Consider the following 14,321-nt stretch of genomic DNA (forward strand, 5'->3'; position numbering starts at 1 on the left):
TAAGGTTTCATTTATAAATCTCAAGCTTTGAGAAATTTTAAGAAAATCTCTTTCTCTCTCTCTCTATATACACTCACACACACATATATATAGATACACACACACATATATATACACACTCACACACACACATATATACACACACACACACACACACACACATACATACATACATACATACATACATACATACATATATATAAAGGAGAGACCCTCCACGTGGTGATCATTGGAGGCACCTCTTCCTCAACGAAGAGACCCTCCACTTGGCAATCCTCTTGCCTAAGTTCTCTCACCTAAGCTCACCGAAATTCAAAAAAATTACCCAATCTGTCATGCCGCCATGGGAATTTCTCCATGTACTACGCTCATGATGCATTCGGAGGCTTACTACGTTCCTTTTTCATGTTTTCTTCGACATTGGAGTTCGCTTTCAGCATGAGCAGCTGCTTTTGTAAGTTATGTGAGTTCTCGCATAGTTTTTGCATGTGGGTTCTCACTCCTTCGCAATGTAATCCTAATGTACTATCTTGATGCATAGGGTGCGCATTTGCAGAGCAAGAGGCTGGAACGAGCAATAGGTTGGAAGGTTCCTGTGCAGAAAGAGAAGAAGATTCAACTCTTGCCAGGTGCATGTGCTAATACAACGAACTATGGTTTATATGTTTTCCATAGGCGATGGTTGACACGGAGCTTGGTAAGGCAAAACTGTGTAACCTTGGAAGACTCTTCCCCGAACGGAGAAATGGAGCGACCTAGGCTCTCGAGCACCGCTCTCTCTTTGAGCTATCTCTGTGTGCCTAAGCGAGCTCGCTTGCAGACGCCAAGGAACTAGACATGAATCTCCGCGTTAGACCACTATAGTGTCGTCAGGACAACCTATAGGAATCTTTGTTTCAAAGTGAGGCCTCACATGTTGCGAGAGATTTCGTCAGCCCGAGCCAGCCATGGGAAATGGATTCCTCTAAAACAATATCCATGCATACAAGATAGGCGACGGGTGGCCTTCAGGTAAGAAAGGGAAAGGAGAGAAGCGATATATACTATCATGATTCGTAAAGTTGCACAATCGAATTAAGGCCAGCTTCAAAGTTACGGGTTTGAGATGCACGCAGTCGATGACGGACCCATCAAACAACTAAACATTATTACGAAAATGACTGACGGCTGCTACAACTCGATTAAAGAATTGGAGGAATAACAGCAAGCCATCCATACATTATGAGTCTGTACAATGACCATGCCATCAAGCCTGTTGTTGGCTTATCGAGAAGGTGAGAGTAGAACCTATAACCAAGCGATATGTGAGGCATCTGGATTCTTAAAGCTAAACGATGGACTGCTATTCTCTAGGGTCAAAGGCCGTTGATGATTCTTCATACTCCGAGAAGTGTCGAGCGGCTACGTTTGCACGTCAATAATCATCGAACTGAAAGAGAGATTGGGGGACGCCAACAAGCTGCATGGTATGTCAAAAAGTTCTTAGGTATCGAGATTGGTGCAGAAGCTGACCTTCGGACTCGACATTGATGGTGCAGCGGGAACTTTGGATGGAGCCATACCCATTTTTTGGAAGGGCTCCTCAAACATTGTGGATTCGTGCATATCACTGAGTTTGGGCAAATGCTCAATGTGCTTCGTCTTCCCTTGCTGCAGTATGTTGAAGTCTTCATCTCTGCTGATGGCTTAAGGCACAGTTTGTAGAGAGGAATCCAGATTGATTTGCATCCTGTCCAATCAAAAAACGTAGTTTCGAATTGAGAGAGCAAGCAAGGTAAACATGACAAGCTTAAGAAATTCGCCAAAGATTAGTCCCAGCCTTTGCCTGAAGCATAACCGAAGGCCCTGCCTGTAGCCTCCGTTAACAAAGCTTGCATAGGAACGGAGGAGAGAAAGGGGCGATAGAGCACTCACGAAATCTTGGGTGCAAGGGCAAGGGCAAGGGCAACTTCAGCAAGCAAAAACGTGCATGCAGTTGCGTTTGACACTGCCAACTTACGGACCGCTCGGCTTTGGTGAATTACATTGCAAGCCTGTAAGGAGGATAACCACCAGAATGCATACATATCACCATTGATCTTCTACGACATTTCCTTGAAGTAGTCTCCATCAAAAAGATTTTGGAAAAGAATATTTGGCTAGGATAGCACTGCTAATGTACATTTCCTCACATTGCTCTGCAAAAAATCAATCCCACAGTCAAAAGAGAGCAATGGAGTGGGGAAATTGTTCGATCAGCGTGAAGGGTGGTCTCACCAGCCCCATAGTCTTCTATTGGGATGACAAGACGCAGCTGTCGATTCGAGTACCACCAGAATGATCCAGCACTAGAATCGCCAGAAGGCCCGTGGGTATTAGAAGTTCATGAAGGCGAGGTTCCACCACTGCCACTCGGTGACGGAATGCTTCTCTACTCCACATCAATGGCGATGGCACCTCTGGCGCAGTGCACTTCAGGACCCATGTGGTGATTCTGGGCATTCATAACTACAAGAGGTGGTGTGACTTTGCCATGGAGTTGAGCTCACGTGCAGCCTACTGTGAAAACTCGGGCATAGCATAATATGAAGTTTAGGAAGAGGAGGCACTTTGTTGTATTTGATCACACACAATGAGAAGCGATGCATTTTCTTTGAGTTTTCCTCTTTGTCAATCTCACAATATACATAAATTAGCACCTACTTTGGGGAGCATCATAGGAAAAGGGTCATGCTGTCATCGCAAGGGCAGATCTTGATTTGTGGAAAGTCATTAATCTGCCTGAGGCTCCTTTCTTCGTTACCTTTTCATGATTTTTTATCTGTGGTTGTGTGTCTCAAATTCCTCCATTGATCTGTAATTGCAGCCCAAAATCTGGGATCTCCAATCGACATTACTTCTAGGAGATCCATTCCTGTTGTAAGGATAGGCCAATGGATGTACGAATTAAGTGTGCAATTTACTATGGATTCAAATTTCTATAGCAGTCATGGGCGTGGAAGCTATCAATGTAACACAAAATGAAGAGGAGTTCTAAGCTGCATTGCTCAGTCTCTCAGTCAAGCTTGTGCCTACATTGAGCCATAGAGAGTCAACACTTGGCTTTGCTTTCCATTTTCAAATCTTAATGTGGAGTCTCAATATGGTAACGTCGAGGATGGACCAAGGTTTTAGAAGGAAATATGGCATAGCTACTACGCAAAAAACAGTTGCCAACATTTCCAAGGCATTTGACAAGATTTAGAGAAAGCCCATGTGCCCATTTCTACCTCTTAGATTGGGAAATATATTTAGATATTAACCCTACAAGACTCTCATATTATGAGAACGGTAGAATGAATCAGTATCGCATTGACTTTGCATTCTGTGAATGCAAAACTCTTAAGGCAAATAGCGTTAGATATTTGTACATTTGAGAGAAATCAAGATAGCAATCCATGAGTGGAAGGGGGCTGGGGGGCGGGGGGGAGAGAGAGATAGACAAACAAAGAGAGAAAGAGAGATTTCTTAAAAAACTTATTTGCATGTTGTATTGTAGGGACCAGGACCTCCCTCTCGCCCTCCATTACTCGAGGTTGGTCCTCCTTTTCTTGGTGTGTGTGTGTGTGAGAGAGAGAGAGAGAGAGAGAGCTTATTCAAGTGCATTCTGTGATTTTACTTTATAAATCTCGATGTGTAAGTGATGAATGACATGTATTTCAAATGCATGCATAGAATTTGAAAGATAAAATAGGATGTACATGGAAAGAAGATCATATGTGTGTATGTGTACACACACACACACACACACACACACACACATAGATCAGTAAATAAAGTCACGTACTCGTGCACCTATAATGCAGGGTTCTTCACAAAACTTTGTAGTTTAAAGGACGTTGCTTCCCTCAAACTCAAGTTACAAGAAAACCAAGGGGAGAGCTACATTGAAACATGCGCATATAGGGGGGTGTGTGTGTGTGTGTGAGAGAGAGAGAGAGAGAGAGAGAGAGAGAGCTTATTCAAGTGTATTCTATGTCTTTACTTTATAAATGTCAATGTGTAAGTGATGAATGACATGTGATTTCAAATGCATGCATAGAATTTGAAACATAAAATAGGATGTACATGGAAAGACGATCATATGTGTGTATGTGTATAGACACACACACACACACACACAGATCAATAAATAAAGTCACATACTCTCACACCTATAATGCAGGGTTCTTCACAAAAATTTGTAGTTGAAAGAACGTTGCTTCCCTCAAAGTCAAGTTACTAGAAAGCCAAGGGGAGCGCTACGTTGAAACATGCGCATATAGGTAAACAATAATTGTTTTTGTATTGTATGCAGTGGTAGAAATGGCTCGAACAATGTTCTCAACTCAAAAAATATTGGGGAGGTAGAACTTGATGTCGTGGTATCGTCAATTCATGATTGTCGAGATCTACGGGCAATCAAACAACTTGCAAGGGCAGACCCTTCCACCTACTCTCACTGAGGCAGGCAACTATGCGCCCTCCTGCTTCAACTACTGCTATTGCAAGGCATCTGAAGTCCTTTAGTGGATGACGAAACCTTCATACATTGAGAAGACTCGCGAGCGTGGGACCCTCGACCCGTGGAAATAGGCATGCACCTACGTGTGAGTCTTCTGCAAGCATAGTGAAGTAATTAAAGACCATCCGTGATATGTATGTCCATAATAGAGTTGTGAATGAACTAAATAACAGGTACTTGGTCACCTTATGGAGTGAGATTCATTCTACTGGCAATGGCTCAATGAGAGAAGACATGGGGACATCCATCGATACTTTCAGTGCAAGGATTGCTCGGATTGAGAATGGCATGAAGGCCACAAATGAGTACATTCAAAATCTCTTGGCAGAGATGGACAAGTCCCAGTTGTTTGTGACAAGGGATGTAGGGTGTAGATAGACATCTTAAAGGAACAAGTGGCAATGTTGCACACTGAAGTGGCCACATTTAAAGTCAACTTAAATAGGTTGATAGCTATAATGAGACGAGGATGTCGCAAGCTTGACCATGTTGTGACTCATCGCACATCCGAGTTGCTCTTATAAATTCTGCATGTACACTTTTGATGGACCTAATTTGTTTTCATACTACTTTCATGAATGTTTTTCTTTAAATGACTTTGAGAGGTACACCTTTTGTATGTCATACTCCAAAGTTTAGTTGTTTCTTCTCAAATATAATAATAAACAATTTCAACTACCTTGGCTACATCTATAGTTAGAACATGGTGCTACTGTATATAAAGATGTATGCATGAGCAACTTAAACAAATCCGATGGATAAGTGATTGATAGGTTGAGCGGCTCACGTGTGTAAATGATTATGTTATTGAAAATGCACGTCCGCACATGCATGTGTGTGTGTCTGTGCATTTTTTTTGTGTGTGTGTGTACACACACACACACACACACACACAAATCCACACACATAGTGTGAAACAAAGCGTGCATGCACAAACACACATATATACATATACAGAGATACATAGATAGAGCTATATATATATATATATAGAGAGAGAGAGAGAGAGAGAGAGAGAATGAGTATATAGTTATGTCCTTTACAGTAGATGGTGGGACGTGCTTCAAATTTGGTACATTGTGAGAGGGCAAGAAGATTGCACTTAACATGTAGGGCATGCCGTGATTTTGCAAGACAAAGAACCATGCGCAAAAGACAAGCTAATGGGATTCAAAATTTAAGTGTGAGGATGCAATTGGATGCAACTAGGGCTCAAAGACGTTGCCATGCAAGACATCGCACTTTTGCCAACATTGCTATAGTTTCCCATGGTGCAGTGGGTTGTCTATCTATTCTATGTCAATTTCATGTACGAGATGATATAGGGCACCCATCTATGTTTCCATTGGTATTCTATGCTCCTACTATTCACTCCCTTGGATCTATGAACCACATGTGGTTTTTGTCATGCGCAGTTATGGAAGCGAGAAACAAAAATAGATATGTAACAAACAATGGGAAAACATTGTTGTGATGTTGGCCGTGTGTCATTGTTGCCTTTAGAAGAACCTCCTGAGATTTTGAAAGTTTTATTGCATGGGAATGGCGCTACAAGTGGATCGTTCAAGAAAAGCATAAGAGCATACAATAGTGTGATGAATTTTGTGTCATTAGGTGCACAAATTGATGGAAGGTTTTCTAGGGATAGAGGTATACAAAACTGTCGGGTCCATGGTAATGTGTATCGTCGTGTGGGTAGTTTGCTTCCTGATGATACTAGGCATGAGATTCCACATTTTGCACAGTTATATGTATATGACACAGAGCATGAGTTGCAAAACTGCTTGGATGGGATGCCTGGTTTGGATCCAATGATTTTGGAATCCTTGTAGAGAATGATACATGCATGCAATCCTTATGCCAACGCATTGGTAGCTATGGGGGAGATGCTGAGAAGAAATCCACATGCAGACTTAAGGATGGTTATTTGTGAGAACCATTCAATGTCCAGACAATATTTGGTTCCCACGGCTAGCGAGGTTGCCGCTATTATGCCAAGACAAGGGAATGATCTTGACGTTGGTAATAGGGACATCCAAATTTTAAGCCGCAATGGCTGTATCCGGTGAATATCTAACTTGCACCGATCATACATGCTGCTCATGTATGTTCTTCTGTTTCCTCTAGGGGAGGATGGATGGCATGTATGTATCCCATATGCTAATGATCTTGGTCACCGTGGGGTGCAATGACAAAAGTACGTGACGCAGAGGCAATATTACCCTTATCATATGCAGGTCTGATACAAATGCTTGCCTTTTGTGTGGGGGGAGATTACTACAATAGTTCATGGTTGATGCATACAGTAGTATGGAGGAATCGATATTGTTGTGGATACATAATAATCAAGCATCATTGCATCTAGAAGTTTACCAAGGATTGATAGACATGGTAAATGTAGTTGATGGGTCGAACATGTTATTTGGCAATGCTGCTGGGCACAGGATCATGTTGCCATCTTCTTTTACTAGAGGACCCTGATATATGTGTCAATTGTATCAGGATGCTATGGCAATTGTACACAAAAGGGGTAAACTAGATTTGTTCATTACATTCACTTGCAACCCAAAATGGCATGAAATATCAGAAGCATTGTTACTTGGCCAGAGTTCACAAGACCGCCCCAATTTGACTGCCTATATGTTTCATGAAAAGCACAAGGATATGATGAAATTATTAACAAGGAATGACTTGTTTGGGAAGGTGGTTGGGTACGTTTCTATGATTGAGTTTCAGAAGAGAGGCTTGCCACACTTGCACATATTGCTGATTCTAGAAAGTGCCTTCAAACCAGTAGAGACTGCACACTATGACAGATTGGTATGCACAGAGCTGCCTGCTGTAGCATCATTTCTTGAGTTGCATGACATCATTAGTCACAGTGTAATGTTCATGGTCCATGTGGGGCATTGAAGCCCTCTGCTATTTGCATGATTGATGGTAAGTGTTTCCATTGTTACCCCTGTGCCTTCTCTCAATGTACTGTGGTAGGAAATGTGGTTATCCTGTCTACATATGTTGGGATGACGGTGAAAAGATATGGGTGAAACATGGTGTGGTAGACAACCGATGGATTGTGCTATTTAATCCTTTTCTTTCCATGAAATACAAGGCATATATAAATGTCGAGGTTTGTTCCATGATCACTGTAGTTAAGTATCTATATAAATATGTGTACAAAGGTCACGATAGGGCCACGGTAAGAATGCAAGTGGTGAATCATGTAGGAGGGGAAGGAGAGCTGCATAATCCACATGATGGTATTATTGATGAGATCACACAATACTTGGATGCACGTTATGTGTCGGCTTCAAAAGCGTGTTAGAGGATTTATGAATACTCCATGCATGCTAAAAAGCTTGATGTGCAGTAGTTGCAAGTTCATCTGCTAGTGATGAATACTATCATATTTTGAGATGATGATAATTTACAAGATGTACTACAAAGGGAGCAAAATAGAAAAACTAGTCTTACAGAGTGGTTCAAATGCAATGCATTGTATCCTGATGCAAGTAGTATGCTTTATGGAGACTTTCCAGGCACGTGGATTTGGAACAAAAATATGAAGACGTGGACTCGAAGAAAGTTGGGGAATACCATTGGCCACATGTACAATGTTTCACCATCTACAGGCAAGAAATACTTCATGAGCATGTTGCTTAACATTTCCAGGGGTTGTAAGTCTTTTGATGGCCTGCGCACATTTGGTGGGCAGCTTTATCCCTCTTTCAAGGTAGCATGCATTGCTAGAGGCTTACTGGAAAGTGATGAAGAGTGGTTCATGTGTATGCAAGAGGCTGCGTTTGTTCATAATAGTGCACAATTGAGACAACTCTTTGCAACAATTTTGCTCTTATGGGAGCTAGCATCTCCTTGGCTTTTATGGGAAAATTTCAATTCGGAGCTTTCAGATGATTTTTTTCATGCATTGGAAGTAAGTGTGGAGAATTTGGTTCATAGTCGCACAATGGTGATACGGCAGAGCCTTGCAAATTTGGATCATATTCTTTGATAACATGGGCGAGCATTGGTAGATTTTGGTAATTTGCATGTCATGGATAGAGCAAATGATTTTGTTGCAGATGTGTTACTGCAAGAGGAGAGGATGTTTGATGTTCAACAGCAAGTAAGAATTGCCCATACGATGGAAGCAACCCTGAATCCCTGTCAAGTGGTCACTTACGATCATATTTTAGCAGCAACTATACATGCAAATGTGGGTGGCATGTTCTTTCTAGACGGTCCAAGATGATTTGGAAAGACATTTCTTTATAATTGTTTGCTTTCTCAGTTGCGTGGGGAGGGGCACATTGCATTGGCATGTGCATCTTCTAGTATTGTGGCACTGTTGCCCTCTAATGGATGTACGACACACTCATGCTTCAAGATCCCATTGAATCTACATGCCACTAGCACTTGCAATATTAGTGTGAAGAGTACCCTTGCTAATGTTTTAAGGCTGGCGAAGTTAATAATGTGGGATGAGGCTCCCATGACTCATCAACATGCCTTTGAAGCACTGGATAGGACTTTACAAGACATCATGTTGAGCGATAAACTATTTGGTGGCAAAGTAGTGCTACTAGGAGGGGATTTCTGAAAAATTTTGCTAGTGGTTCCAAAGGCTGGATGAGAGGACATCGTAAATGTTGCTTTATGTCAGCCGATAATCTGGAGACACACAAAGATCTTGAAGCTCACACAAAACATGCGGGTGCTTCAACGTGGACGGAATGTCAGAACGTGAGTTCATGCAATGCGTTTTGGACATTAGAAATGGGGAAAGCAGGGGCGCAAAAGAAAGTGTTGTGATTTCGGATAAAATGCTTTTGCAAAACAACTCCATGGAGGTCCTGATTGAGTGGATGTACATTGAACTTTCACAAGTTAACTTTGCATCGTACTTTGGAGACCGTGCAATTCTTGCACCTCGAAACCTTGAAGTTGATGCAATCACTAATGCAGCACTAAATGCAATGGCAGGGGAGAGAAAGGAGTATTTAAGTGCAAATTTAGTGAATAGTACAGATGCAAATTCATTTCTATATGTAACAGAGTACCTCAATAGCCTCGACCTTGGCAGTGGTTATCCACCTCACCGATTGGTTCTGAAGATAAATGCTCCAATCATTTTGCTGCGCAACTTGGATCCACGGAAGGGACTATGCAATGGGACTCGGTTGATATGGAAAGAGTTCCACACAAAGGTGTTGGAGGCTGAGATCATCACTGGTACGCATATTGGTGACAGAGTGTTGTCAAAGTATTTGTTCAATACAAGGCTGACAAGGCTAGTGATGAGAATTCAAGGGTACCATATACTACAAATGTTGTGTGTAAGGAAGTCCTATAAATGCAGCGACAAAAGCAAGTATGTATGGTGGTTGCCTTCCTACATTGAACCGTTCTTCATTAAAAAGTAAAAGCATATGTTTCGTTGTTTTTGCATTACTTTCAATATAGCTCATGTATTGATGAAGAGTTGTTTTTAAAACCCACGGACATGCTCTTGCATGCAGCTAGATACGATGGATAGGAGCTTCACATTTGTCACTCACTCCACTGCAGTAGTGCCAGGTGCATGATTTCTTTGAGGTTGCATTTGAGTATTGTTTATTCTTAAACAAACATCATTATGTTTACTAACTTTCTTTGCTATGATAGATCCCCCTCAATGGGGGTGCCGTGCGTTCGCACAGTTGTTGGTTGACATTCTTGAGTTGAACAATTTCTATGGGTGGGTGGTCCCTAACATTTCATTTAGTTCTTAAAGGAAGATATATGAACGTTTTTTTTTTTGGGACTATGAGTGTGCAAAGACACTATTCTTTTGATTATAGATACCTCCCAATCGGCACATGGTTCATGAGGCTCCGCATTTGGTATGAATTGCTTAGCTTCTTTAAACTGAAGAGCTGTAGAGTTCGTGGTTCATATGGATGTCTTAGGATCACCGTATCCTTTAGAGGATATAGAGTGCTCAAAAAAATGCTTGCCTTTGGTCGAGGTAGAAACGGCGACTACACGTACACTTTCTTTAGACATTGACTCACCACTGCACGTGATGGTAAGCACTCTCATGGAGCATCACAGGTTTAATTTGTAAATTCTAAATTCTTACATTTAGCCTTTTCTACTTACGTAGGTGTCACTGGCACTCCAGGATACATGCGTCGTCGACATCTACTGATTCCAACACATCCAAGACGTCCTGCACGATGTCTATTTCATTAGTGTACCTCTATGTGCACCTGCACTTATTTGACTATTGGAGATCTATGGACTTTTAGATATGCATGCACTTTCAATTTTCATGTTTTGTTCGATGGTTTCAACAATGAAATTTCTATCGTTGTCTTATTGTACGTCCATATGGAGAGAGAGAGAGAGAGAGAGAGAGAGAGAGAGAGAGAGAGAGTTGCATTGGTATAAAAGTATTTTTCTAAGTCGTTCCAAGTTTATTAATTATGTTCTTATACATATACGATGGAGATGGAGACATGTGCATGCACACGCGCACACACACACACATGCACACATACACACACATATGTACATAGAGAGAGATGGTGTGAAAGTGTGTTCTCTGTAAAGGCAATATATTTAAATTTTAATAATCATGTTTTTACATTTATAAAGAGGCACAGAGAGAGACACTCCAATGGATTTTTTGTTACTTCCTTCTAGACATACACATAAAGAACATGTATATTGAGAGAGAGGGAGAGAGAGTGAGAGAGAGGGTGGGAGGTTACTAGCCCATCGTAGATGGGTCAGGTTACTTTATATATAAAGTAATAGATGATATATATTGTATTATATACTATTTAATATATAATATAAATATAACCCTGTGTGTGTGTGTGTGTGTGTGTGTGTCTCTCTCTCTCTCTCTCTCTTTGTGTGTCAAATGGTGGGTCAGACTGTGGTGGATTGCATGTTAGACTGATTTAAGGATTGGTCCCAGACCCTATCTGCTGCCAAATTGCTTCTCTCTCTGCAACACGTGGTGAGCATGAAACGTGGCATGAAAGCAGGCACAACTGTGCTTCCCTCGTGTGGCATGACATGGCACGCCACTCTCTGCCATGACTCACAGTTGTGCCATGTATGCCATCTGCCATTACTCATAGTGCTCCATATAGAGTGCCACATGGCACCATAATCGTATCTTCCTCCAAGTTGTGCCACGTGGCTTTTGAGCATCCTTTGTTGTCGCACCTTGGCTTAGCATCTTTGGCAAGGCACCTCTCACAGGTAGGAGATGTGCCACATGGCATGCTCCAACCTTCTCCCTCTCCCTCCATCCAGCACGCTGGAGTTTGCAATGCTTCCTTAAAGTGTGTGTGTATACATATACAATTTTATAATATAATTTATATGATCTATAATATATATATATATAATATAATATTATATATTTCTTTTTTATTCTCTCCGCCCTCTCCTCTCTATGTTTGTGTCTCTTTGCCCAAGGCTGTGTGTGTGTGTGTGTCTTTGTCTCTGTCTCTATCTCTCTCTCTCTCTCTCTCTCTCTATATATATAATATATATTTGATTGGATGGTTAAAACTATGGCCTGATTACATGGCGTGATCATTGATGGCACGAAACCCCTCGAGCCCCAAGCTACATCAAGAATTGTGACACGGGCCACCCCCTCGAGCTGTGTGGTGCTCATTGTTGCCAAAGTGCCCTGTGTAGAGCTGATTAGCAGACTCAGTGGACCTCAAAGTTGACATGTGGCCTACATCATGCTGTCCCTCGGCTACAAGGCAACTTTGTCGCTGTCCTGCACCCATTTGCTCACTATGATAGCCCCCCCCATCTTTCTTTCTACATGTCACTGCGATGATGCGCTCTACCCCCTTGCCCCCTTTGATCCCCTAACCCCCTCTGATCCCTTGCAACCCATCGCGTCAGACTGCTGGCACCCCGTATTAGGAAAAAAGGGAGTTCATTTTGGGGCCTTTTAGGGTTTTGGAAAAATGTATCTCAACCAATGAGGAGAAGGCCAATGTAACGTAGAAATTTCACAAAAAAAAGCAAAAACATGAAAAAGAAAATAGTACTTTATGTTGTCGCAAGCGTGTGGCATTAATGAGAAGATTTGTTTTTAATTCTTTTACGGTTCGCTTGTCATATCAAGAGATGTGGACCCAAAATTGAAACAGATCTTCATTTTGAAACCTTCTCACGTGGTGACCCAAAACAACCATCCACCTTCTCTTGTTCTCCGGTGCCATTCTCTCTTCAACAAGCATTCCTCTACTTTCACCACCACGATGAACGAGTCCGACGTAAGGTGCCACGACTTGGAGACTAAGTCGGAAAGTTGTGGGCTCTTACACTTGAGCCATTCCATTCTCTCTTCGACAAGCATTCCTCATTGCATCATTGCTGTTGTGATGCTCTTAAACTTTCAAGACAATAAGCTCCTTTCACTGTTTATTTGCTTATTCTTAGTTTCGCTCATTTTTGTTAATGTCTTACTATTTTAGTGTGTGTTTCTTGGACTTCGTAGGTATTAGAGAGTGAGGATTTCATATGGCAACCAAAAACTTTGGTCATGCCACTAGGAAATGGTATGTCACTGAGGATTACCAAAGAGCGAGCAAGGAAAAGCGAGCGAGCCCAATTAAGCGAGTGTGATTAAACAACAGGCAAGCGAGCAGCCCTTGATCCACTATATGATTAATCAAATTTCATTGGAGAGAGGAGTCATTGTAACTCTCTAACTATGGGGAGTTTCCTCTTGTTGTAAAAAGCAAAAGTACTTCACTTCATGTGCTCTATTCATATCTCATACTAGATCACAGATTTTGAACTTTTTCAAGTTCACTCCTTAGATGCATGCCACACGAGCAGGGTGGATATTTATGTCACTTCTTGACGAGTTCAAGGATTTGGTGCTTGGTACTCCGCTCACTACGGCTACCAATTGGCGAGATCTCTTCCTTGATCTTCATGTTGATCTTCAACAACTAATTGTACAATGCATTGCTTGAGGAGACGATGGGTGGGATGATACACCGTGGATGGTTCAAGGTGAAGAACTAGTGATACACTGGGAGGGCTTTGATTCCAATTCTACTCATTGTGTGGTGATCGAGCTACTTGTTGCATCGGAGGTAATTCCAAGGGTGGGATGATCCACAAGCTTGGGGTGAGATTTGGCGCATCTGCTTATTAATTCTTGTGGATAAGCTCGTCTTGAATGATTTCTTCTCGACCTCACTATAAAGGTTTCTAGGGCTCAGCTATGGTTGGGGTGATGTTTCGACCAAGGAATCCCTTTGTACCTAATCAACCCTTTGCACCACATTTTGAGCTTCATGTTGTAATTCTTTTTGGTCGAAAGATAAACTATCAACAAAGGATAGTAAGTTTGTTTGGTGCTGAACGTCTTGCTCAAGTATTGAATTCTCCCCACCCTCTCCTTCTACCTATCTTGGACTACCGAGAAACTTGGGATGTCTGGATTTTAGTCTTGGTGTAATGACATCTTGGATCCTTCAATTTGATGGAGCATACAAACCTTTGACAAAGGCTGCTGGTGTGGGCATGAAGCTCACTTCACTGGGGTGAGGTGTATTGTTATAGCAAGTCTACACCTACAAGTACTTGCAACCAATCTGAGTACTTGGCACTCATTTTTGGGCTACAAAAGGTGCAAGAACATCACGTCAAGCAAATTGAGGTCCGAGGACATTCTCAACTGGTGTGTGAACAAGTTAGTGGAAGGTGGAAGGTGTAGAGCGAAGGCTTGGTTCCATGACATCAACAAGCATTGGAACTT

General features: G+C 41.8%; 2 protein-coding genes across 2 annotated transcripts; both read left to right on the top strand.

The window, feature by feature from the left end:
• The first annotated feature begins 8,129 nt into the window (after positions 1–8,129).
• Positions 8,130–8,534, top strand: LOC147893813 (uncharacterized). Its single transcript, XM_087386367.1, has one exon. The coding sequence runs from the start codon at positions 8,130–8,132 to the stop codon at positions 8,532–8,534; it is 405 nt and encodes a 134-aa protein (XP_087242493.1).
• Positions 8,535–9,255: 721 nt separating this feature from the next.
• Positions 9,256–10,756, top strand: LOC147893814 (uncharacterized). Its single transcript, XM_087386368.1, has 2 exons — positions 9,256–9,754; positions 10,668–10,756. The coding sequence occupies exons 1-2, from the start codon at positions 9,256–9,258 to the stop codon at positions 10,754–10,756; spliced, it is 588 nt and encodes a 195-aa protein (XP_087242494.1).
• The last annotated feature ends 3,565 nt before the right edge of the window (positions 10,757–14,321 follow it).

The sequence above is a fragment of the Dipteris shenzhenensis genome, chromosome 15 (assembly GCF_047967505.1).
Source record: "Dipteris shenzhenensis isolate YYH24624 ecotype China chromosome 15, Dip_SZ_1.0, whole genome shotgun sequence".
Lineage (NCBI taxonomy): Eukaryota > Viridiplantae > Streptophyta > Polypodiopsida > Gleicheniales > Dipteridaceae > Dipteris > Dipteris shenzhenensis.

Excerpts from the sequence above, each read along its gene's own strand:
- LOC147893813 (XM_087386367.1), top strand. The coding sequence starts at position 8,130 with ATGTACAATGTTTCACCATCTACAGGCAAGAAATACTTCATGAGCATG.
- LOC147893814 (XM_087386368.1), top strand. The coding sequence starts at position 9,256 with ATGTCAGAACGTGAGTTCATGCAATGCGTTTTGGACATTAGAAATGGG. Across the intron at positions 9,755-10,667 it reads GGAGGCTGAGATCATCACTG|GTGTCACTGGCACTCCAGGA; the intron begins GTACGCATATTG and ends CTACTTACGTAG.